Below are 19,957 nucleotides of genomic sequence, written 5' to 3' on the forward strand. Positions count from 1 at the left end.
CAATTTCAAATTGAGCGAAGAAATGTCGACGAGAAGAATCTCACTCTTCTTCCCTCGCTCATTCACTCCTTCGACCTCCAGAATGTTCAGCGTACAACCACCCGCAGCATCAGCACTCCCTACTGGCTCGAACGCCGAAGAGAAACCTTGGCATGCCGCCTTTCCAACTCCTCGTTCATCTCTCAATGACGGAACTCTCTCTTCGATCACGACCGCTGAGCTACGAGAGAAGATCAAGCAACAGTCGGATCTCAGCAAGCGGGACTTCTTGGTCGTTGATGTTCGTCGAACAGATTTCGAGGTGAATAAGTTCTTTAAATGTTGAACCATTTTCATCATCGCTCACCTCTCTCTTGACTGATGTAGGACGGCTTCATTCGAGGAGCTGTGAATCTACCTGCCCATTCATTCTATCCTACCCTTGATTCGCTCGTTCCCTTCTTGTCTTCGTGAGTTTCGAAATCATGATTTCTGAGTCTTTCTTCGCAAAGCTGACTCTTGTGCTCGCTTCACTCGCAGCTATAAGCAAGTAATCTTCCACTGTCAATCATCATCCGGAAGAGGACCTCGAACTGCCGCGTGGTATCAAGACAAGTTGAACGATTTGGGAGTTTCGCCAGAGAAAAGCGAAGGAGTCGTCCTCACGGGCGGGATCAAAGCTTGGATCAAGGAGTACGGACTTGAGGATGAGGAGACGGTTAAACTGTAGCACGTATATTCGAGCGTAATATCAAAAGCTTAGATGAGGCAAATCATCCTTTTCGCCAAATTGACATCTATTCTTCGTTCTTTGCGCGCGAATCGATACAATCGGGTTCCCGCTCATTGATGCGAGGTTGTTCCGATCTGTTCGTGATGTTCCCTTGCCTTCGAATTCAGTCATCGCGAAATCTCGTCTTCTCACTAGGTCGTTTTCGTTTCGAGGAGACCGATGTCCCTCATCTCGCGCTCGACCTCTCTTTGTACATACCCTCGAATGATTACAGTACACTGAAACTCCCTCGTCTCGACGATTCGAGAGCCGAAGTCGTCGATATGAAAGCGAGGCATTCATCGGTTAAACTTCCAAGCTCGGATCCCCCACTTCCTCGCAAAACAGATCTCTGCTTCTTCTCCGACGAGACGAGACGAGATCTAATCTCTCCTGTCAAGCGTGGCTTCTCTCCGAACTTCAACCTCATCGAGGGTCCCGGAAAAGCTCAAGAAATTTTTGAGGGTGAGCGAACCCGATTGTCCCGCGGGGAGAGAGAAAGAGGGAACGACTTCGTTCGAGGGAGTCACCTTCCGACAAGTCCTTCTTCCTTCGACACCGAGCTGCGGGTACCGGTCTCGAGAGGATAGCACGAGGTGGAACTGTTTGTCAGATTCTTTCGAGTGACTTCGCTGAGACGGAAAGCTGCGCTGAAACCACAAGGTCTCGCGAAATTGGGAATTGTCGATGGTGGAAGGTGCTGCGTACTGTACGATGAGCACGAGTCGAACGGCACAGCGCAGAGGAGGAGGAATCCAAAAAGAAGGCGCAGTCGAAACAACCCTCCCTCGTTTTCATTTTCGACAATTTTAAGGACTTGCCTTTTCAGAAGTCTGACAAAAAACTTCTTCCCTCTCTCGACAACCCTCTTCTCCGGACACTCGGTACGATTCCGGCTCGTTGCTCCGCACTCTCTCCATATGCTCGTGTGCGAACGTAGATCCCCGTTTCGATTGCTAGCACCCTATCTTGCACGAGAATCCGCACGACCCTCGTTCAGATTTTTTTCGGTTGACTGCCCTCTTCCGACGACGGTCTCTTTCATTCTTCCTTTCCGTCCCTGCTCTCTCTCTCCTTTCATTCACTTTCCACTGTACCCGTCGTCGTCCCCTCTCGATTCCGCCATGTTCTCCACTACTCTTCTATTCGCTGCTCTCTCGAGCGTCGCTTTCGCCGCTCCCATCTCTCACATCGGCACTGTCGACACTCCTTCCGTCCTTCCCAATGCGACTCAATACAACACCTCCGTCGTATACTACGAGATGAACGGACGAAGGGGAGCTTGTGGAAACCTCAACCAAGATTCCGACAAAGTTGTCGGTCTCCCTCTCGAATGGTACTCGAAACTCGGTCAAGCCTCGCCTTACTGTGGAGAATACGTCGTCGTTACGAACGCCGTCTCGAACATCTCGGTTACCGCTCAAGTTGAAGATGCGTCAACGCTCAACAACACCCTCTCCGTTTCCGTCGCTACCTGGAAAGCCCTCAACGGTTCCGACGATGGTCTTCGTGAGTCGTCTACTTTCTTCTCCCGCTTAGAGCGCCTGTACTGACTGCTCGTTCACAGACTTCGTAAACTGGCGCCGCGCGAACGAATCTGAAATCGCTCTCGCCAAGAAAGCTCAATCGACCAACTCTGTCGCTCACTCTTCCACCTCGACCTCTCACTACGTTGCTCCCTCGTCGACTTCGACTTCGCACTACGTCGCTCCCTCCTCTGCCTCGAAGGAATGGAAAGCTCCCGTTGTCGCGTCCTCTTCCTCCTCTTCGGTAGCCGTTGAGCACACTTCGAAGACCTGGACTCCTTCCTCTTCTTCCGCCGTTCACCACACCTCCTCCTCGTCCTGGGTCCCTTCCTCGTCTTCTTTCGCCGAAAAATCGAGCTGGACCCCTTCGTCTTCCGCCGCTGTCGAGAAATCTTCGTGGACTCCTTCCTCCTCCTCCGTCGCCATTGAAGAGAAGAAGACTTCCTCCACCTGGACTCCTTCTTCCTCGTCGTGGTCCTCTCCTGGTTAGTTTCTCTCCTCTTCTCGGAAAAAGCTCGGTTCGCAGAAACTGATCGTTTCGTTCGTTCTCGATAGCCGCCAAACACACTACCACCTCGACCTGGTCCCCTGAACCTACTACTACGACCTCGAAATGGACTCCCACTACGACTCAAGCTCCTAAGGAGACCCAAAAACAAGCTTCGACTTCGAGCTTCTCTGGATCTTACTCTGGTCAAGCGACGTGAGTTTCTTTCGCTTCTGCTTTCTCCCTTACTCGTATCTGACCAATCACTCTATATGCCCATGTCATACAGTTTCTACTCGCAAGGAGGCAGTGAGTAGTTTTCCTTGTTCTCCTGTCGCTTCGCATTTGACTGATTTTATCGTTTCTTTCGTCGCTACAGATGCTGGATCCTGTGGGCAAGTCAACGGTGACTACTCTGCTATCGTCGCCCTCAACGCCGTCCAGATGAACGGCTCTCAATGCGGACAATGGGTTACCATCAAGAACACTCAAAACGGCAAGACGGTTTCTGCGAAAGTAGCCGATACCTGCCCCGGTTGCTCCTACGGATCCCTCGATCTCTCGATGGGTGTCTTCGCCTCCCTCGGTGATTACGACCAAGGAGTCCTCCCCATCACCTGGTCCTTCAACTAAACGGATCACTTCGCCCTCTTCACTCGTTTCTTCCTTTTCCTTTTCTCCTCGGGTCCTCAAAGTCTTTCGCTTTCGTTTCTTTTCCTCTCTCTTGGGTTTATTCGGAACACGCATCTACTCCTCCTCTCTCCTTCCTCTACTTGTAGCCCTTCGGTGGCACTCCCTCCTCTCTCTCTCGCTTTCGCAACTTGTAGCATCTCTCGCTCTCTCCCTCTTCTTCTATATCATATCACGTCTTTTTCTTTGTATCACTCTCTTTGCTTAGAATAGACGGCTTTCTGGTGAGTTCCTCGATGGAGCTTCACTCACTCCCAAAAGTGCAAATCCAATGAAAAAAACGCACAAATTCACCTTAACCTTTTCAAACGACGACCAGAAGAGAGAGCAATGAGAGCGTGCAGCATTGATTGAGCAGCTCTCTCACAGCCGCGATAGAAGAGAAAGGAACGATTATTAGTTTTCGGTAAAAGGAGGGAAACAACAACAACAAACGAAATAGAAAAAGCAGTGACTCCTTACTATTCAACATCTTCCTCTTCTTCCTCCTCGTCTGATCGTTCATCATCGTCATACTCCCCATTCGAATCGAACGGCAACTTTCTCACTCTCGCCAATTCGACGACGACTCCCCTCAGTTCTCCAAACAACCTCTCTTCCTCTTCGCACGCTCTCCGTTCCAAATCCTTCAGATCTCGAATCTTTGCCGCATTCTTGTTGAGCCTCGTGACGGTATCCCGATGAGTCTTGACGGCGTCGGCAGAAGCTTTCACGAGTGATTCGAAAGCATCGATCGCCGAAGTGAGTTTGAGCGAAAGAATGTGTCGAAGTCGGAAGAGGAGGAGCAAAACGGGGTGAATGAGAGGAGTGACGAGTTCGATGAGAGTGTCGTAATCAGGAGGAGGGGTACGAGGAACGGCGGGACGAGCTTCATCTTGAGCTTCCTCTGCGAGAGAGTCGATTTCCGAGTCGTCGGTCGAATGAACCGAGGAAGGGGGAGTTGACGGGGAAGAGATTCGATCACTCCCTGCGTCACTCATCGCATCTTCTCCATCCGTCGTCGCTCCATCACTTTCCCCGTTCGTACTCGCGTCGGATCCAGCTCGTTGTCTCCTCCAAAGTGAAGTTCTCCTGAAACTTGGACTCCCTCGTTCCCTCGCTTTCGTCGCCAACCTCTCTACGAGTTCCTCCTCCATCGCCAACCATTCCTCGTCGAGTTCTAACGTCGAAGCCGGAGATTGCTCGTCGCTCAAATCAGAGAATTCAACGTCGAGATCGATCAATAATTCCTCGACGAAATTGAACGCCTCGAATTCCTCCTCTACCTCTCGTTTGATGACTGGACAAACGTCGTCTTCTGGTCCTTCCCTCTTGTACGCCCTCATCTTTCCCTTCCTCAACGCCCTCAAGATCCTCCTGTCGAGACTCGCGACGGCTCGATCCGCACCCTTTTTAAACACTCCTTCCAAAGTATCTACCCTCTTCGCTTCTGCATGCGCCGCTTGAGCTTGTTGAGAAGTTTGGAGGACTTGATCCCTCGCGCCAAAGACGGCTTGTCGAAGTTCGGAATGAAACGAAGTAGATCGAGAGAGGAGGGAACGGAGGGTAGAGAGTTGATCAGATGATTCGTTGAGGGCGTTCGAGAGGGAGAGGATCGCAGATACGAGGGCGCGGAGGTGGAGAGGGAGGGAAGAAGGAGTCGTTTCCCAGGGTGCTGGCGAGCCGAGTGATTCGAGTGTCAAGTTCGAGAATGGGCTGAGCAAGTCGGAAGAGGTCGCCATGAACTTCGATGGCGAAGGAGAGGAGGAAGAGCGAGAGATGAGGGAGACAGAGAGATGAGGAGGGAGCGGGACCCCGTGAAATCACTTGTGATCGGGTAGGGGAAGTTCGGGAATTTGTTGTGCGTGAAAAACAACCGGACTTTCTGTCGATTCTTGCTCTCCTGGCGAGTGAGAGAGAGAGCTTCGTTTCGTTCAGAAGAGAGAAGAGAAGAAATCAGGTTCGGCGAAAGAGGATTTGGACTCGTGCGAGGCCGATTTATCGCGACTTGTCGCCTCGATGACGAACAGACTCGAGCTTTTCTTACTTGTCCTTCATCGATTAGAGCAAGGAGAGTTTTGCGAATACTCCGCACAATTGACAGCAATCGGCGATGCGGAAGGAGCGTGCGAGAACGAGAAAAAGCAAACGAGGAGGAACACGATCTTGGCGACAACGAGGAGGGCGGAGGGTATATTCCAAGGATGACGAACAGAAACGACGACAACGATGTGAGACGAAAGGAAGAGAAAACGAACGGAAGAGATTTTGTGTGCATCGAAGAAAATCTAGAAAGTTTTGTCGTTGATCTGAACGAAGAATCGAGCATCAGTGTCTCGCTCAGTAGCGTATGATCAGCAGAGTGTAGAGCCTCACCTTGTCTTTGAGCATCCCAATGAATTGACCATAACTCTGAGTCGCCTCCAACCTATCCTCGATCAAACAACTCAAAGCCCACTGTCTCAACGCGGCATCTCCATCCTCCTTGACAATGTACAAATGAGGGTAATAAGGTCCACGTCTCGCTTCTCGTACTTTCCCGATGATCGCGTTGACTCGTTGCGAGAAGGGGTTGTCGAGGACGGGGAGCGAACGTTTTCCACTCATCAAATCGGCGTACGATGCGAGATCGAACACGTCCATGACGAGTTGGGGGACGGCGTCCCGTCCGACCCAGAGGAAGATGTTTTGTCCGTCTTCGATCAGGAAGAGTCCGTGACGTTCGAGTCGTTCCGACGAGAGCGGAAGAGGGTGAGGAAGAATCACTCCAGCGTCCGAAATCGTTCCACACTATGCAAGGACGGAACGAGATTAGCTATATTCGACGAGCTGATGAACGTTCGACACTCACCTCTTTCGGCATGTTGTGCAGAGAGTAGAAGACGGGATGGAGGTAAGGGATCAAAAGTTGAGAGGGAAGAGTCGTGAGGAGCGCTTGAGCATAAGATCGTACGTCCGAGGGAATCATCGTGCTGTGTCGCAGACCAGTCTGACAAACCGAAATCGGGAGATGAGCTTGCATACGAGGTTCAGTATGAAAGGGCAGAGCTTACATTCTTGAGTAATCCGAGCATGAGGAGAGGCAAGAACTTCATATTCTCGGCGATAACCAATTGAGGACTCGCGCCACTTCCAGCACTCGTCATCGTCGCCTTGTAAGTCCCGAGAATATCGACCAATTTGTTCGAAACGGCGTCCCTCGCGTCCTCCAATTTACTCTGAGTACTCCTCTCGACCGCTTTGTTCGCGAGTAAAGTCGCCAACGCGACCGTATCGACACTCGCGTAGAGTTCAGAGATCGACGAAGTCGTGGGAAGGGCGAGAGTGATGACTCGAATTCGTCGTTCTCCGTAACAAGTCGTGTGAAGGACAGCGGTTTGGAAGACGACGAAAGGTGCGGAGATAGGGTCCTCGATTTGAATCTCGATCGCGTAGGATTGATCCATCGGGACGGCAGGAAGGGAGAGGAGATCGGTAGATCGAACGAAGAAGTTTCCGTGGAAAGCAGACATTCGAATACCTACAGTTACCTCGTTATATCAGCTCTTATCCAGTCTCAGTAGATCAGACGAGGGCGGTCATACCTCGAGAAGCACGAACTCGCATGACGGCTTCGAGACAAATCGGATCCGAAATGACGGTACCGAATTCGTGAGCGAATTTGAGCGCGTCTTCTGATCTCGCAGCGTTGAACGACGGGTAATAGTAAGTTTGACCTCCGGTGTATCGAGGAAGACCGCCTGTGAGTCAACGATTATCAGTTCAGCGCTCGGTACCAATCGCTGAGAATTCGAACAGAGACTCACTGAGCGTCGAAACGTCCGTGTAAGCCGACGAGAACAACCACATGTCGACCGATACTTGACTCCTCGAGCATTCGATCGCGAACGATTTGTAGAAACTCGTTTGAGCTTGAAGGAGGGTCGATTCTTTCGAAGTACCGAGGATTTTACTATCTTCTCGATTCTTGAGCGCACCGGGACCGAGGTTTGGTAGAGAAGCCAAGAGACAAACGATCTTTCCACCGACGTGAGACTGTTCAGCGAGCAGAGTGAGTGAGCGGTCTCTCGCGCGAAAAGAGTGGAGAGGGATCGAGCGACGTACGATCAGTTTGAAGGCAGCTTGAAGACCTGCTCCAAGAGCGTTCCCCGTATTGTGAGTATCATGGAACATGTCGTTCAATCGACTCAAGAGGTTCTCGATTCCAGCTTTCGCTTCGACGAGGTTGACAAGGATATCGTTCGGTTTCGGTAGGAAGACGTCGTCGAGATCTCCGACGACGAGCATTGTAGGATCGGGTGCGCCAGCCTGAGCGAGCGAAGGTTGTCAGCGAATAAGCCGAGGAGAGACTCTGTGAGAGGAAGAGAGACGTACAGCGAGAGTAAAGAAATGTAAACAAGAATCGACTCCGATGATAGCGATCTTTGTTCGACTATCGTCGTTCGGCAAACGGTCGAGAGATTCGAGGAGAGTTCTCGCTGCCGTCGCGACCATTCCAGTCGATACAGCAGAGTAAGAAACGTCGATTACGAAAATGTAAATCGGAGGTTGAGGAGCTCGAACCTATCAACATCATTTCCCATGAGTTTTTCACTCGCTCGAGAAGGGAGAAGATAGAAAGAAAAACCCACTAACCATATACTCTGTCGGAGCGACGAATTCAACGACACTCGAATTCAACTCGTGACGAGCGTATCGATCCGCCGGTTGATTCTTGTCCTGATCCCAATCGAACAACTGAGGGACCTCGTTCGACAAGTTACACATGCAGCATTTCCATCGTTGACCTCCTTCGATGAACGTCACGTATGGGTTGATGTAGGTTCGACAACGTCGACAACGGGCAATCACGGTATCCGAAACTACTGGAACTTCCGGCTGCAAATCAGGAACGACACTTCAGTAAGGCATCAAGACATTACTGAAAGCGATCGTGACTTACATCTCCGGGTTTCAGACTTCGGTAAGGAGTAAGGACGAGAGCGAGTGGAAGTTTTGATTTTTGTAAGAGAGAATTCGTTGTTGGAACGGCATTGATCGTCATTCGTTGATAAGAAGGGTCGGCGTTTCTCGTTTCGGATTGAGAGAAAGAGGCCTAACGAAAGTCAAGTTATCAATCAGTCAGTCGAAGTTTCGTAGCTGGGGAAAGAAAGTTTTGAAAGGACCTTACATTCGGAGGTAAACGAATTTCTGGAGGTTGCATCGTCATCAATTCCAACGGATTCAGCGGAGTCTTGATCAAATCGACCGTCGCGGGATTCGCCTGAGTCCGTGGGTTCACGACTCCTCCCACTCCCGCTCCAGCTCCCGCCGTTCCTGCTCCTCCTAATCCCATCTGACCGAATTGATTCGACATTTGTTGAACTCCTGAACCGTATCCACTTGCTCCTCCCGGTGTAACTTGAGTTCCTCCTCCTACTCCTACTCCAGGAACAGGAGCACCTGGTTGATTCGGTGAAACGAATTCATTCCCTCCTCCTGCTCCTCCGGCGGGACTGAAGAATTGACCAGCTCCAGCTCCAGTTCCATTCACTACAGAAGGATCGACGTTCGGTGCAGCGGCAGGGGAGAAGAATCCCGCGGTCGATTGAGAATGACCGTGACCTGATCCTCCTCCTCCTCCTCCTCCTGTTCCGGGTGCCATTTCCCCCGCGATGTAAGCTGCGGTATCACGAGCGTACTGTCTTCGACCTGGACGAGCGGCACGGGCTGAAGCGAGGTCTTGAGCTGGGGAGAGAGCTGGAGGAGGGGGAGTGTTTGACATTCCGGCGACGGAGGGAGGTGCGGGAGGGATCCCTTGTTGTTGGGGTTGGGGAGGCATGGCGTTCATGGGTTTTTGAGGGGATAGGAAGGGATCAGAGGAGGAAGAGCTTTGTGACTGTTGTTGTTGAGGAGGAATCGATGGATTATTATTGTAAGGAGGAATCGCGGGTCTCGTCACTGATCCTCCAACTGGAGGGATTCGAGGTGCCCCGAAACTAGAGAGAGGTTGACGAGTGAATCCATTCGGAGAAGAGTTGATCGGACCCGAGATGGAAGCGTGAACTCCGTGTCGAGCTCCGGCGAAGGGTCGTTGTCCGGGAGGAGGGAGAGGAGCAGACGCAGGGAAGTTGTACTGTGATCGACCGGTCGAGTTCTCTGTAGATGACGACGCGGTACTTGGTCAGCGAACGAGTGTACGATTACGAGAGAGAGAGGGCTGTCTGGGAACACGAAATCGTCCAACAAGGCGATCAATCGTAATCTAACTCGACCGCGCTGCCCCGGAGTAGATGTTGCCTCCTGCGCCCTCTCTGTATCGTCTGGATCCTCCTCAGCTCCGTTCCACCCTTGAAGCGTTGGACGTTCAAGTCGAGTTTGTTGTTTCCCCCCCGCTTCAACTCCATTCGTTCTCAAGGAGGGTGTAGCTTACCGATGAACAGATTACGTCCTACAGTCGAATCCCTGTTACGCTCAAGATCAGAGTGGACAAGAGGGGAGAGTTTGAAATGAGCCGACGTGGGAGAGATGAATCACTCGAAAGAGAGAGAGAGAGGGGAGGACGTACCATTCTGATCTCCAACCTGGAGGTAATGGCGGATGAGGCATAGCTTGACTAGCCATCTCTGGTTCCTGTAGCGATACGTGTCGATGACAAGTTGGTTGGAACGGAGAGAGAGAGAGATTCACTTTCGCTGCTTGTCCTCCCGAACTGCTACCTTCGAATGTATTCGACACGATCAGCGTATGCTCTATTACCGACAGTAGCGCAATGCGGAGCAAGACCGGCGAAACGTCGTTGCCTATCCTCTTCCTCAACAACAAGGACAACGAAGAATTCAGTTGAACCTCCTTACAAGATCCTCTTCTTTGGAGCTGACAAGTTCAGCTGTGTTACTCTCGAGACTCTCTACGAAGCAAGACAAGGTAGGTACGAGCTCGTAACCCCTGGCGGGTTCTTCAGAGCTGATAAAACGTCGTTTTAGATTTGATTGAACATCTCGTTGTCGTTACACCACCTGATCAGAGAACGGGTCGTCGATTGAAAGAGGTTCATCGACGTGAGTACCTCGTTCCAATCCCCTTGACGCTGTGGCGCTGACTCTCCCCATTCGGGACATTAGCGCCATTACGAATCCTCGCAGAATCTCTCTCGATCCCTTCGATAGCTCTCCCTCCATCCCTCCTCAAAGACTGGTCGGTTCGTCCCCCAATCTCTTCCTCTCCATCTCCTCACTCTCCGCTCAGTTTCTGACTCATCCATCGTGTGAGCTTGGAACAGCCTCCTCCTGAATTCTTCCCTTCTTCTTCTTCCTCCTCTTCCTCTCCTCTCCCGAACTCGTTACTCTTAACAGCTTCCTTCGGTCACTTACTCCCCACTTCCCTTCTTTCCCTCTTCCTACCCCTCAACGCGCTCAATCTCCATCCTTCAATGCTTCCGAAATATCGAGGAGCCGCACCGATTCAATGGGGCGTGATTAATGGAGATTCGGACCGGAACTGGAGGGGCTCAAGAGAGGGAGAGTTGGAGGGGGGTATGGGAGTGACAGTGCAGGAGTTGAGTAGGGGGAAATTCGATAGAGGGAGGATATTGGGTCAGGAGAGAGTAGTGAGTTCGGCTTTCATGGATCTCGTCCTTTCGAAGACGGTGAAGAGGACTGATGCGTAGTGCCCGAGCTTGACAGCATGTTCCAGAAGGAGCGGATTTCTTAACTCTCGAACCTATCCTCGCTCGAAACGGCGGTCAACTACTAGTCAAGATTCTTCGTGATCTCTCTTCATATCAAGTGAGTTTTCGATTCTACCATCGAGGATTCCTCTGCTCCATCATGAGGAGAAGAGGACTGACTCGTCGCGATTCACGAATAGACGAATGCAAAACCTCAAGATCCCTCACTCGCGACTTCCGCTCCGAAATTAACGAAACAAACTGCTCGAATCGATTGGGAGAAGATGACTGCGATGCAGATTACGAGGTTACAACGAGGAGTGGGACATCAGGTGTGTTCTACTCTACCCTTCTCTCCTACCGCTCTTGTTCCCGTCTCGTTCGTTCCTTTTCCTCGTCGCTGACCTCTTGCGTCGTTTGATGTGGGTAGTATCCCCTTTGGACCACTATTCCATCTACTACCGACGCTCCCACTCAACTTCAATTACTCCTCTCCCCTACTCCCGCAACACTTTCCCTTTCTGACTTTTCCTCCCCTCCTCCTCCCGGTTCACTCTTCTTCAACCCTCGAGATAAAGCGATCTATATCGCCACCCTCTCCTCAACAACTAAGGACGGTCCTGTCGAGAACGAGGGAAAGGTTGAGGCAGTGAAGGTGGAGAAAGTAAAGAAAGAAGGAGGGAAATGGATCGATTCGAAGGAATGGTGGAATGGGATCAAGAGGAGTGCATTGATAAGCGTCGAAGGGTGGGTAAAAGTAGAGTAGAGTAAACATCCTTGAGGTCTTCCTTCGTTGTTCGCGAGAAGCGAGTCGGCGAGAATCGAGAAGAACGCGAATCTTCGCTGGTCGTGCTGTCCCCCTCGGTATCCTGTCGACGCTGCGACTTCACGCGTATTCCTCTTCTGCTACCCCCCAGTCTTTCGTGACCCCCATTCCCCTCCTCCCCAAATCCAACTTTAATCTCGCGGCCCTCTTCCCGTTCAAATAAAACCTAAACAATTCCTTCTCCCTTACAAACCCCATTTTCCCATAAAAACCTAAGGCTTCTCTGTTATCGCTCTCGGTTTCGAGGACGAACTCGTCTGGAGGAAAAGAGGGGGGAACTGAGGGAGGGGGACGGAGCATTGTAGTGAGGGAGAGTCGGAGGAGATGAGTCGCTGTTCAATCCCTCTCAACGAGTCAGTCTCCAGCACGAGAGAGAAAGAGAACGAGAGAAGGAGGGAGTAGAAAGAGGGAGGAGCGTACCGATCCCTTTCCCCCTGGCGTCCTTCTTGACACTCAACATGGCCAAGTACCCTCTCATCCTACATCTCTTCCTTTCCCCCGTCTCTTGATCGATCAAGACTGGTTCATTGGTTGTCGAGGTCCAGGCGCATTCTTCGAGGGGAGATAGGAGCGGGATGAGAGAGGATGGGGAGGATTTCGAGTGAGGTTCAAGTTTCGAGATGATTACGCCGAGTGGGGAACCTTCTACTGAGGATGAGTCTGATGGCGCTGAGAACGCCTGTGTGAATGAGAGAACGGGTTAGAGCACAGATAAGGAAGGGAGAAGGCAGAGAAAGAAAGGTTACGAAGAAACATAGATGAGGCCTTTATTCCCCCCTCACACGCTTTTCGAGTCAGTTACGCATTCCGTCTAGAGTATCGAGTGGGAGCTCACCAGGTATCGAGGAAGTATCGATAAGTATACAAATTGTAAGGTTCACTCAATTCATCATCGACTAACGAAACGATATGCACGAGGTCTTGCTCCCCTTGATAGGCTCGGTAGATGATCTCTGAAGAGTCTGTTGAGGTTGATAGGGTTGTCGGAGGGACGCTTGGGGAGGGAGAGGGAGAGGGAGATGAAAGGTCGAGTGATGAAAGTGAACGAGTTGGCGGGACTATCGGGGCTACTGGATTCAGTGTGTGGTCTGTTGGAGCTGACATCTTGGGTCTGGGCGACTCGAATCCGAGATTGGGAGCGATAGGAGAGAGAAAGAGGGAAAGAAGCTCAGATCTCTCGCAATTCGCTCACTGGCGACACCGTTCTCGATCTCTCAAAAGCACGCCGATACAGAGGTGTCGACTATGTGTATGCTATTTATTTTTTCATCTCCGAATCTCTAATGCTGCAAGCCCTATTCCTCGTCACTTTCATCCCCCGCCTGATCCGGCGTCAACTCGATGATCTTCGCTCCTTCCGACGTTTCCTCCTCTTTCCTACCATCTCCACCCTCCTCTTCATCGTCTTCGATTCCTGCCGCTTCGTGAATATCGACTTTTGAGGAAGTGGCATCCTTTCGTTTTTTCGATCTCTTTTCTTTCTTCTCCCCTCCTTCGATCGATTTCGACTTCTTGGATGATGAGGAAGACTTCTTCTTTGTTGGTGGTAGATCCCAAGACCATAGAGGAATGAATGAATCGACCTATCCCACGAACGATTGTCAGAATTACTCTCTCGTAAGAAGAGAGCGGTAGAGAAAGAGCTCACGAATCCAACATCTGCGAACAAATTCGGGAACAACCAAATCCCAGGACTAACGAGTAACTTCGTAATAACCCAACCAATCAACCTCACAATGGCCAATCCAAAGAATCCCGCGATGAGTCCCAAAACTCCTACAGAAAGATACCAAACCCCAATTCTCATTTTAATCGGCCACAACGGGAACATGACTCCTGCCAATACGACTAGTACCATTGCGGCGGCGAGTACGAGTTGTTTGATTGGGTTTTGATCGATCAACCAGACGTACGATTCGTCCGGTTGAAACAATTGTTGTGGGTTGATTTGGATCGCTTTCGTAGATGGGGAAATCGTGGGACCGATTTGGATACGGAGGTAGAAGGTGTAGGGGATTAGGGAGTGGAGATATTCACGTGCGGCTTCTTTCGAGGAGGGAGGAGGAGGGACGTTCTTCAGTTTCGCGTAGGCGGGAGAGAGGAGGGCTTTGATCGCTGCTTTGCCTACATCGTGCGGCGTCACATCCTCGACGGGTCAGTTCGCAACACGCACCAGGGAGGAGAAGGAAGGGAGAGAGGAGTTACCTTTGAAATAATCATGTCGTTTCCCTGCCAAAGCACCCGTTTTGATCTTGATTCCAGACTTGTTACGTAACCAATCAATCACATTCCTATCTTGAGCTATTCCAAATCGAATCCGGATGAGACGATGAAGATGAGATGATGTGGAACTTTCGGAGAATGGAGAGGAGGAGGGAACTTACGCGATGCCTTTAGTTGTTGTTCCTTCATATTCGTACCACTCATATTGACCTTAATCCAGCCTACCTCGCTTGAGTCAGGTGAGTGAAGTGAGAGTGAAAGAGGAAGGGACGCGCTCCTCTCTCTTCTCCCTCAAAACAACTTTGACAACATTCTCGACAGAACGGGGCTTTGAGGGATGGAGTTCAACCTATCAGAAGAGTTGATCCTCTTGTCTCAATACTCTTCGAACCTCTCCGAGTACCCAGTCGAGTTACCTGGGAATGGCGATTTACTCGATCAACATGAACAAACTACTACCCTTAACGGTCAGTCTGCCTCTCTCCTTACTCTACCGTAGACGCGTAGACTGATAAAAATCGTGTGTAGATTTGGTCGATACGCTCGCGAACGATTCGAATGAGATTAGGAATCAATCAACTTTTGATACCATCAGATGCTTCATAAAGTGAGTGCTCCCGTCTTCCAGCTGTCCCTGTAGCTGGACTGACGAAATTTTGGCTCTCATAGAATCGCGGATCAATTACCTGGACCTACTCTATCGAAACTTCTCGATTCACTCTTATCAGGTAAACAACCCTCATTCTCTTCTCCTCCTGTCCCCCCTGAGTCCTGCTGACAACCTCGAACTCCGATGCTGCAGCGTTCTCCTCCGAGATTGATCAAACACGTCAATCCGAGAACCCCTCAGACCACGCCTCCTACCGAGCTCACAAACCCGCGCTCGAAGCCTATTCGTTCCTCATCAGTTGGTTCGTCACCGTTGGAGAGAAACTTAGTCATTCTCAGAATGCTGCTAGTCAGGCTGGGGGAGAATTGACTGCGACGGGGAGAAAAGTACGTCCCTTTGTCCCTCCTCCTCTCCTTCTCTCGCGCTTTCCTGTTTGTGGGCTAACGGTGAGACGATACGACCTCGATCAACAGAAAGCTCCTCCGAAAGGGAAAAAGAAAGCAACCTCCAGTGGATCGAAAGATGAATTCAATTGGATCGAATCGATCCCGATGGTGCTCGAAGTGTTGGTCAAGATGTTGAGGACGATTCGAACGGAAAGGATTTGGCAGACTACGGCCGAGAGGGATGAATTGATCTCGTGAGCTCACATCATTCTTTCCGTCTCTCTGTCTATGTCTCTTTCGCGACTGTTCGAGAGGAGGGAAACGAAACCTTTCCCCTTCGGTTCTTCCCGGCTCCGTCGACGACTAACCATCCTCTGAACGACGTGTGACATAGGAATTGTTTCCTGAAACCGACCAACCTCCTAGCCGAATCTGAACAATACCTCAAACTAGTGAATATCAAATCTGGAATTTTTCGAGTTCTCTGCTTGGCCGCAAAGAACCATGGTCAATCATTCAGTGCGTCCCTCTCCTCACTCCCATCCTCTCCTCTCTCTTCATCTCGACGGAGGGACTCGGTGCTGATGGAGCGGATGGAATGTACAGATGTTCAAATGACGATTATGCAAAATTTGCAGTATAACGAACATTTGAGTGAACCCATGGCGGAATTGGTGACGGTTTATTCTAAAGAGTTTGATAACAACATCTTGGGTGAGAAAGTCCTTGGGTAAGTCATCTCGTTTCCCTCTCTCTCCCTGCACTTTCGCTTTCTCGAAGGAGCTGAGGAGTTTCTCGAATTGGTTGGACGGGGTTGCGCAGGGAGATTGCCGATCGACATTTCTCGAGTCAAGATACGAAAGGACCTAGAAGTTTTTCGAAATTCTTGATCAGGTTGTGCGAGATCAGTCCGAGATTGGTCTTGAAACAAATCGTCTTGTTGCAAAAACATCTCGATTCAGAGGTAAAACCCCCCTCCCTTCTCCCTCTTCTCTCTCTTTCGTTTCCTGATGGGTGACTGACTCGTCTGATGGGCTATAGTCGTATCCAATGAGGAATTCAATCCTAGAAATCCTCTCCCTCCTAATCAAAGAACTCTCCCTCTCCGATCCAGCAACTCTTGATTCCCTGGGAATGGACGAAGTGAAAATCAAGCGGGAGTTGGAAACTTTCTTTGGATTGTTGTTCGAGAGGTTATTGGATTTGAACAGTTATGTGAGGAGTAAAGTAGCGAATTTATTGATTAAAACTTGCGAGTAAGTCAACACCTTCCCTCCTCTCCCTCGCTCGCTGTATCTCTCCGACAAGAAATAACGCTGATCTTGGTACGGTTGGGAAAAAGTCTTCCGGTTCAATTCCCTTCTCTCCGACTCGAACTAACCCATCTCACAATCCGATCTCTACACGACAAATCCTCCTCCGTTCGCAAGAATTGTCTCGCGTTGTTGACGAAACTCGTATTGACCCATCCGTACGGGAGGATGCATGGAGGAGAATTGGAATTGAGCGTGTGGCAAAAGAGGTTAGACGAATTGGAACAAGAGTTGAAGGTGTTGGATTTACCGGATGAGGGGGAGAGGGAAGCGAGGAGATTGATGGATGGAGATGGAGACGACGAAGAGAAGGAGGAGGAGAAGGGAGAAGAGGATCAAGAAATGGAAGAAGAAGCTGAAGAGGAGGGAGAGGAAGAATCATCGGATGAAGAAGGAACTCCGAAGAAACGTAAACCTCTCAAGAACAAGAACCTCGAAGCCCTCAAACAGGAGAAGAAAGGACCTAGGAGATCCGAACTCGATTTAGCCGCTCAATCTCAGAACAACATTCTCGCGACGGTCGATTCCGATACGCTTCAACGATTGAGACTGACGAAAAAGTATTACACGGACGCGATCTCGTTCATCGAGGCGATCGAGGAAAGTATGGACACCGTGACGGAGTTGTTGGCGAGTAGCGTCAAGAGTGAAGTGTTGGAAGCGATGGAGTTTTGTAAGACGGCGAAAGAGTACAAGATCGAAGCTGCCGAGGTAAGGCCACACTCTCTTCCTGACTCTCTCCAGCAGTCTCTTCCACGACTAGACGTTTGACCGGATGAGCTGACCCCTCCTGGTTTCGATTCGGAACGAAAACAGCAAGGAGTTCGAAGAATGCTTCACTTGATCTGGTCGAAAGACGAAGCGGCACCTAGCGCTTCTGCCACGACGGGAGGAGAAGACGGTGAAGACGGACAGAAAGAAGTCAAGGGAATTCGTTCGAGGTTGATCGAATGTTACTCTTCGCTCTACTTCGAACCTCCCGAAGATATACCTCGTAAAGATCAAATCGCTTTCGTAGCTAGGAACGTCATCGAGTGAGTACTCGCATCCTCTCGTCGGTATGAGCTCTGGAGCTGATCGACTGACCTTAATTCTCGCAGGTTGACGAGAGACGCAACTTTGGCCGAATTGACTTCACTCGAAGCTCTGCTCGCAGTCATGATGTCTCGAGGAGTAGTCGACGACGAAGTGATCAACAAGCTCTGGCAGGTCTACAGTCAGTCGTCGATTCTCCAATTCTCTCCGGCGATTCGATCATGAGACTGACGAGTCTCGTCTCGCAGGTACATCGAAAGAGATCCCTCGGTTCCAACGACGTGGATCGATCATCACGCTTGGAATGTTCGCTCAACCGAAACCCGAGGTCGTCGCGGATCACGTCGAGACCCTCCTCAAGATCGGTCTCGGTTCTCTCGGAAGGGTGAGATCCTCTCTCCCTCTGATCGTTCAATATGGTGCTAACAAGCATCGGTTCTCGTTCAGGCGGATCTCGTTCTCGCAAAATACACTTGCATCGCGCTCGGACGGGTCGCAGGAAGTGTCAAGAAAGTGAAAGGATCGCTAAAGGACGTTTCCGTTCGCTTGCCGATGGAATCTCCAGTGTTCTCTCGACTTGCCGATACGATTCAAGCTCCTTCGAAGAGTAAAGAATGGTACGTTTCTCGACTCGTTTTTGCTCTCTTTCTGTCAAGAAGAGATTGATTCTGAGGAATTTTTCGTGCTCAAAACAGGTTCAGTATGGCGGAACAAGCTGTCAACACTATCTATACCCTCGGCGACCAACCCGACGCTCTCTGTTCCGAGATCCTTCGGAAGATGACGACTCGAGTTTTCGGTCCTCGAGCTTCTCCCGCGAAAGGAAAGGAGGTCGAAAAGGGAGACGAAGAAAAGGGAGACGATGAAGAGGCGGACAAGATGGACGAGGAGAATCAGGAAGTCGAACAACCCGAGGAAGAGATAGATCAAGGCGAAGGGGACGCGACGCCTCAAGCTGAACCGACCGTTGGAAACGCGTTCGAACTCTCTCAACTCATCTTCGTCGCCGGTCACTGCGCGATCAAACAACTCGTCCACCTCGAACTCGTCGAACGAGATCTCAAACGTCGCAAGGCCGAGGACGATAAAGCGAAAGGAGGCAAGAAATCGGGCGACGATGAATTGGATCAAGTTGCGGGATCTGTCGAAGACGAGATCGGAGATACGATCGCGATTGCGAGGGAGAAAGAGTTGATGTATGGTCCTCAATCTCTGCTTCAAGTCTTTGGTCCGATGTCGGCGAGTATCGTTTCTCAACCTAAAGTCTATCGAGTGAGTCACCTTCTCTGGATTCTCTCTTTCCACTCATATTCGAGGTGGGAAGCTGATCAATCTCTGGTCGTCTTGGTAGAACCCGATGCTCAAGACCGCCGCAACTCTCGCTCTCTCGAAATTCATGTGTGTCTCGTCAGAATTCTGCGCCGAACACCTGATGCTGCTCTTCAAAGTGCTCGAAACCTCTCGTGAGCCCGCCGTACGATCCAACATCGTCATCGCTCTCGGAGATATCGCGGTCTGTTTCTCAACGATCATGGATGAAAACTCGGATCGCCTTTACGCCGGACTTCACGACAAGGATCTAACGGTCAAGAAGAACACGCTCATGGTGCTCACCCATCTGATCTTGAACGGGATGATCAAGGTGAAAGGACAACTCGGAGAAATGGCGAAATGCCTCTCGGACGACGACAAACGAATCAAGGATCTTGCTCATTTGTTCTTCGAGGAGCTCGCGACGAAAGACAAGGCGATCTACAACAACTTACCCGATATCATCTCCCACCTCTCGAGTGGAGAAATGCCAGTCGCAGAAGACACTTTCCAAACTTCGATGCGTTTCATCTTTAAATTCGTCGACAAGGTAAAGTACTCTTCCTTCCGAAGCGCTTGATGGCTGACGCTGACTCTCTCTTATGTCTCTAAACGAGTAGAAGAAGGAGGCGGAATCGATCGTCGAGAAATTGTGTCAACGGTTCACTTCGACGACCGAAGCTCGACAATGGCGAGATATCGCTTTCTGCCTCTCGCTCTTGCCCTTCAACTCGGATGCTGCCGTCAAGAAGCTCACTGAAGGTGCGTGAGAACTCTTTCCTGTCGGCAAAGCTCGATGCTGACCATGAACTCCGTTTCCAGGTTTGCCCTTCTACCAAGACAAGCTTCACGAGGAGACTGTCTACAAGCGATTCGGTGAAATCCTGACAAAGGTGAGCGCGCATCTGTCTTCATCGCTGTAGACTAGAGCTTACTGACATCTTCGGAAACAGATTCGAGCACCGACGAACAAACTATCAAAGACGGATGGAGAACTGAAAGAATTCGAAGATGCTCTCGAGCGTTACCGAGCGAAAGGTACTGAAGATCAAGAGATGCAACGCAAGGTGCAGAAGAGTCGCAAGAAGGGGGGAGCGAAAGCAGCGGCGCCGACGAGGAGGAACGCGAGGAGGAAAGCGCAGTCGACTCCTCCCTCGAGTCCTGAGAGATGA

General features: G+C 50.6%; 8 protein-coding genes across 8 annotated transcripts; 4 read left to right on the forward strand and 4 right to left on the reverse strand.

The window, feature by feature from the left end:
* Positions 1 to 82: 82 nt before the first annotated feature.
* Positions 83 to 709, forward strand: JCM6883_001906 (uncharacterized protein; the record flags this gene model as incomplete). Its single annotated transcript, XM_076632916.1, has 3 exons — positions 83 to 301; positions 367 to 449; positions 520 to 709. The coding sequence occupies 3 exons, from the start codon at positions 83 to 85 to the stop codon at positions 707 to 709; spliced, it is 492 nt and encodes a 163-aa protein (XP_076487173.1).
* A 1,166-nt stretch (positions 710 to 1,875) lies between these two features.
* On the forward strand, positions 1,876 to 3,397 carry JCM6883_001907 (RlpA-like double-psi beta-barrel domain-containing protein; the record flags this gene model as incomplete). The annotated part of the gene is made up of 5 exons (XM_076632917.1): positions 1,876 to 2,260; positions 2,319 to 2,762; positions 2,833 to 2,980; positions 3,054 to 3,073; positions 3,144 to 3,397. The coding sequence occupies 5 exons, from the start codon at positions 1,876 to 1,878 to the stop codon at positions 3,395 to 3,397; spliced, it is 1,251 nt and encodes a 416-aa protein (XP_076487174.1).
* Positions 3,398 to 3,915: 518 nt separating this feature from the next.
* Positions 3,916 to 5,175, reverse strand: JCM6883_001908 (uncharacterized protein; the record flags this gene model as incomplete). The annotated part of the gene is made up of 1 exon (XM_076632918.1): positions 3,916 to 5,175. The coding sequence occupies one exon, from the start codon at positions 5,173 to 5,175 to the stop codon at positions 3,916 to 3,918; it is 1,260 nt and encodes a 419-aa protein (XP_076487175.1).
* A 546-nt stretch (positions 5,176 to 5,721) lies between these two features.
* JCM6883_001909 (uncharacterized protein) lies at positions 5,722 to 10,036 on the reverse strand (the record flags this gene model as incomplete). The annotated part of the gene is made up of 13 exons (XM_076632919.1): positions 5,722 to 5,742; positions 5,810 to 6,223; positions 6,285 to 6,422; positions 6,487 to 6,953; positions 7,018 to 7,173; positions 7,240 to 7,468; positions 7,538 to 7,741; positions 7,808 to 7,996; positions 8,069 to 8,311; positions 8,376 to 8,528; positions 8,604 to 9,571; positions 9,846 to 9,877; positions 9,981 to 10,036. The coding sequence occupies 13 exons, from the start codon at positions 10,034 to 10,036 to the stop codon at positions 5,722 to 5,724; spliced, it is 3,270 nt and encodes a 1,089-aa protein (XP_076487176.1).
* Positions 10,037 to 10,137: 101 nt separating this feature from the next.
* FMT1 (methionyl-tRNA formyltransferase) lies at positions 10,138 to 11,847 on the forward strand (the record flags this gene model as incomplete). Its single annotated transcript, XM_076632920.1, has 7 exons — positions 10,138 to 10,339; positions 10,399 to 10,473; positions 10,537 to 10,613; positions 10,695 to 11,021; positions 11,098 to 11,199; positions 11,282 to 11,413; positions 11,512 to 11,847. The coding sequence occupies 7 exons, from the start codon at positions 10,138 to 10,140 to the stop codon at positions 11,845 to 11,847; spliced, it is 1,251 nt and encodes a 416-aa protein (XP_076487177.1).
* A 120-nt stretch (positions 11,848 to 11,967) lies between these two features.
* MAK3 (peptide alpha-N-acetyltransferase MAK3) lies at positions 11,968 to 13,011 on the reverse strand (the record flags this gene model as incomplete). Its single annotated transcript, XM_076632921.1, has 4 exons — positions 11,968 to 12,239; positions 12,328 to 12,586; positions 12,654 to 12,672; positions 12,743 to 13,011. The coding sequence occupies 4 exons, from the start codon at positions 13,009 to 13,011 to the stop codon at positions 11,968 to 11,970; spliced, it is 819 nt and encodes a 272-aa protein (XP_076487178.1).
* A 191-nt stretch (positions 13,012 to 13,202) lies between these two features.
* Positions 13,203 to 14,334, reverse strand: SEC62 (Sec63 complex subunit SEC62; the record flags this gene model as incomplete). The annotated part of the gene is made up of 4 exons (XM_076632922.1): positions 13,203 to 13,490; positions 13,556 to 14,031; positions 14,113 to 14,208; positions 14,292 to 14,334. The coding sequence occupies 4 exons, from the start codon at positions 14,332 to 14,334 to the stop codon at positions 13,203 to 13,205; spliced, it is 903 nt and encodes a 300-aa protein (XP_076487179.1).
* Positions 14,335 to 14,467: 133 nt separating this feature from the next.
* On the forward strand, positions 14,468 to 19,957 carry YCS4 (condensin subunit YCS4; the record flags this gene model as incomplete). Its single annotated transcript, XM_076632923.1, has 19 exons — positions 14,468 to 14,597; positions 14,659 to 14,737; positions 14,800 to 14,858; positions 14,933 to 15,126; positions 15,214 to 15,380; positions 15,521 to 15,645; positions 15,733 to 15,856; positions 15,949 to 16,090; positions 16,168 to 16,382; positions 16,469 to 17,150; positions 17,256 to 17,473; positions 17,540 to 17,655; positions 17,723 to 17,859; positions 17,922 to 18,091; positions 18,170 to 18,746; positions 18,826 to 19,335; positions 19,406 to 19,547; positions 19,608 to 19,678; positions 19,739 to 19,957. The coding sequence occupies 19 exons, from the start codon at positions 14,468 to 14,470 to the stop codon at positions 19,955 to 19,957; spliced, it is 4,077 nt and encodes a 1,358-aa protein (XP_076487180.1).

This window comes from Sporobolomyces salmoneus (genome assembly GCF_050403485.1).
Source record: "Sporobolomyces salmoneus JCM6883 DNA, S_salmoneus_JCM6883_v1_ctg31, whole genome shotgun sequence".
In the NCBI taxonomy this organism is placed as follows: Eukaryota; Fungi; Basidiomycota; class Microbotryomycetes; order Sporidiobolales; family Sporidiobolaceae; genus Sporobolomyces; species Sporobolomyces salmoneus.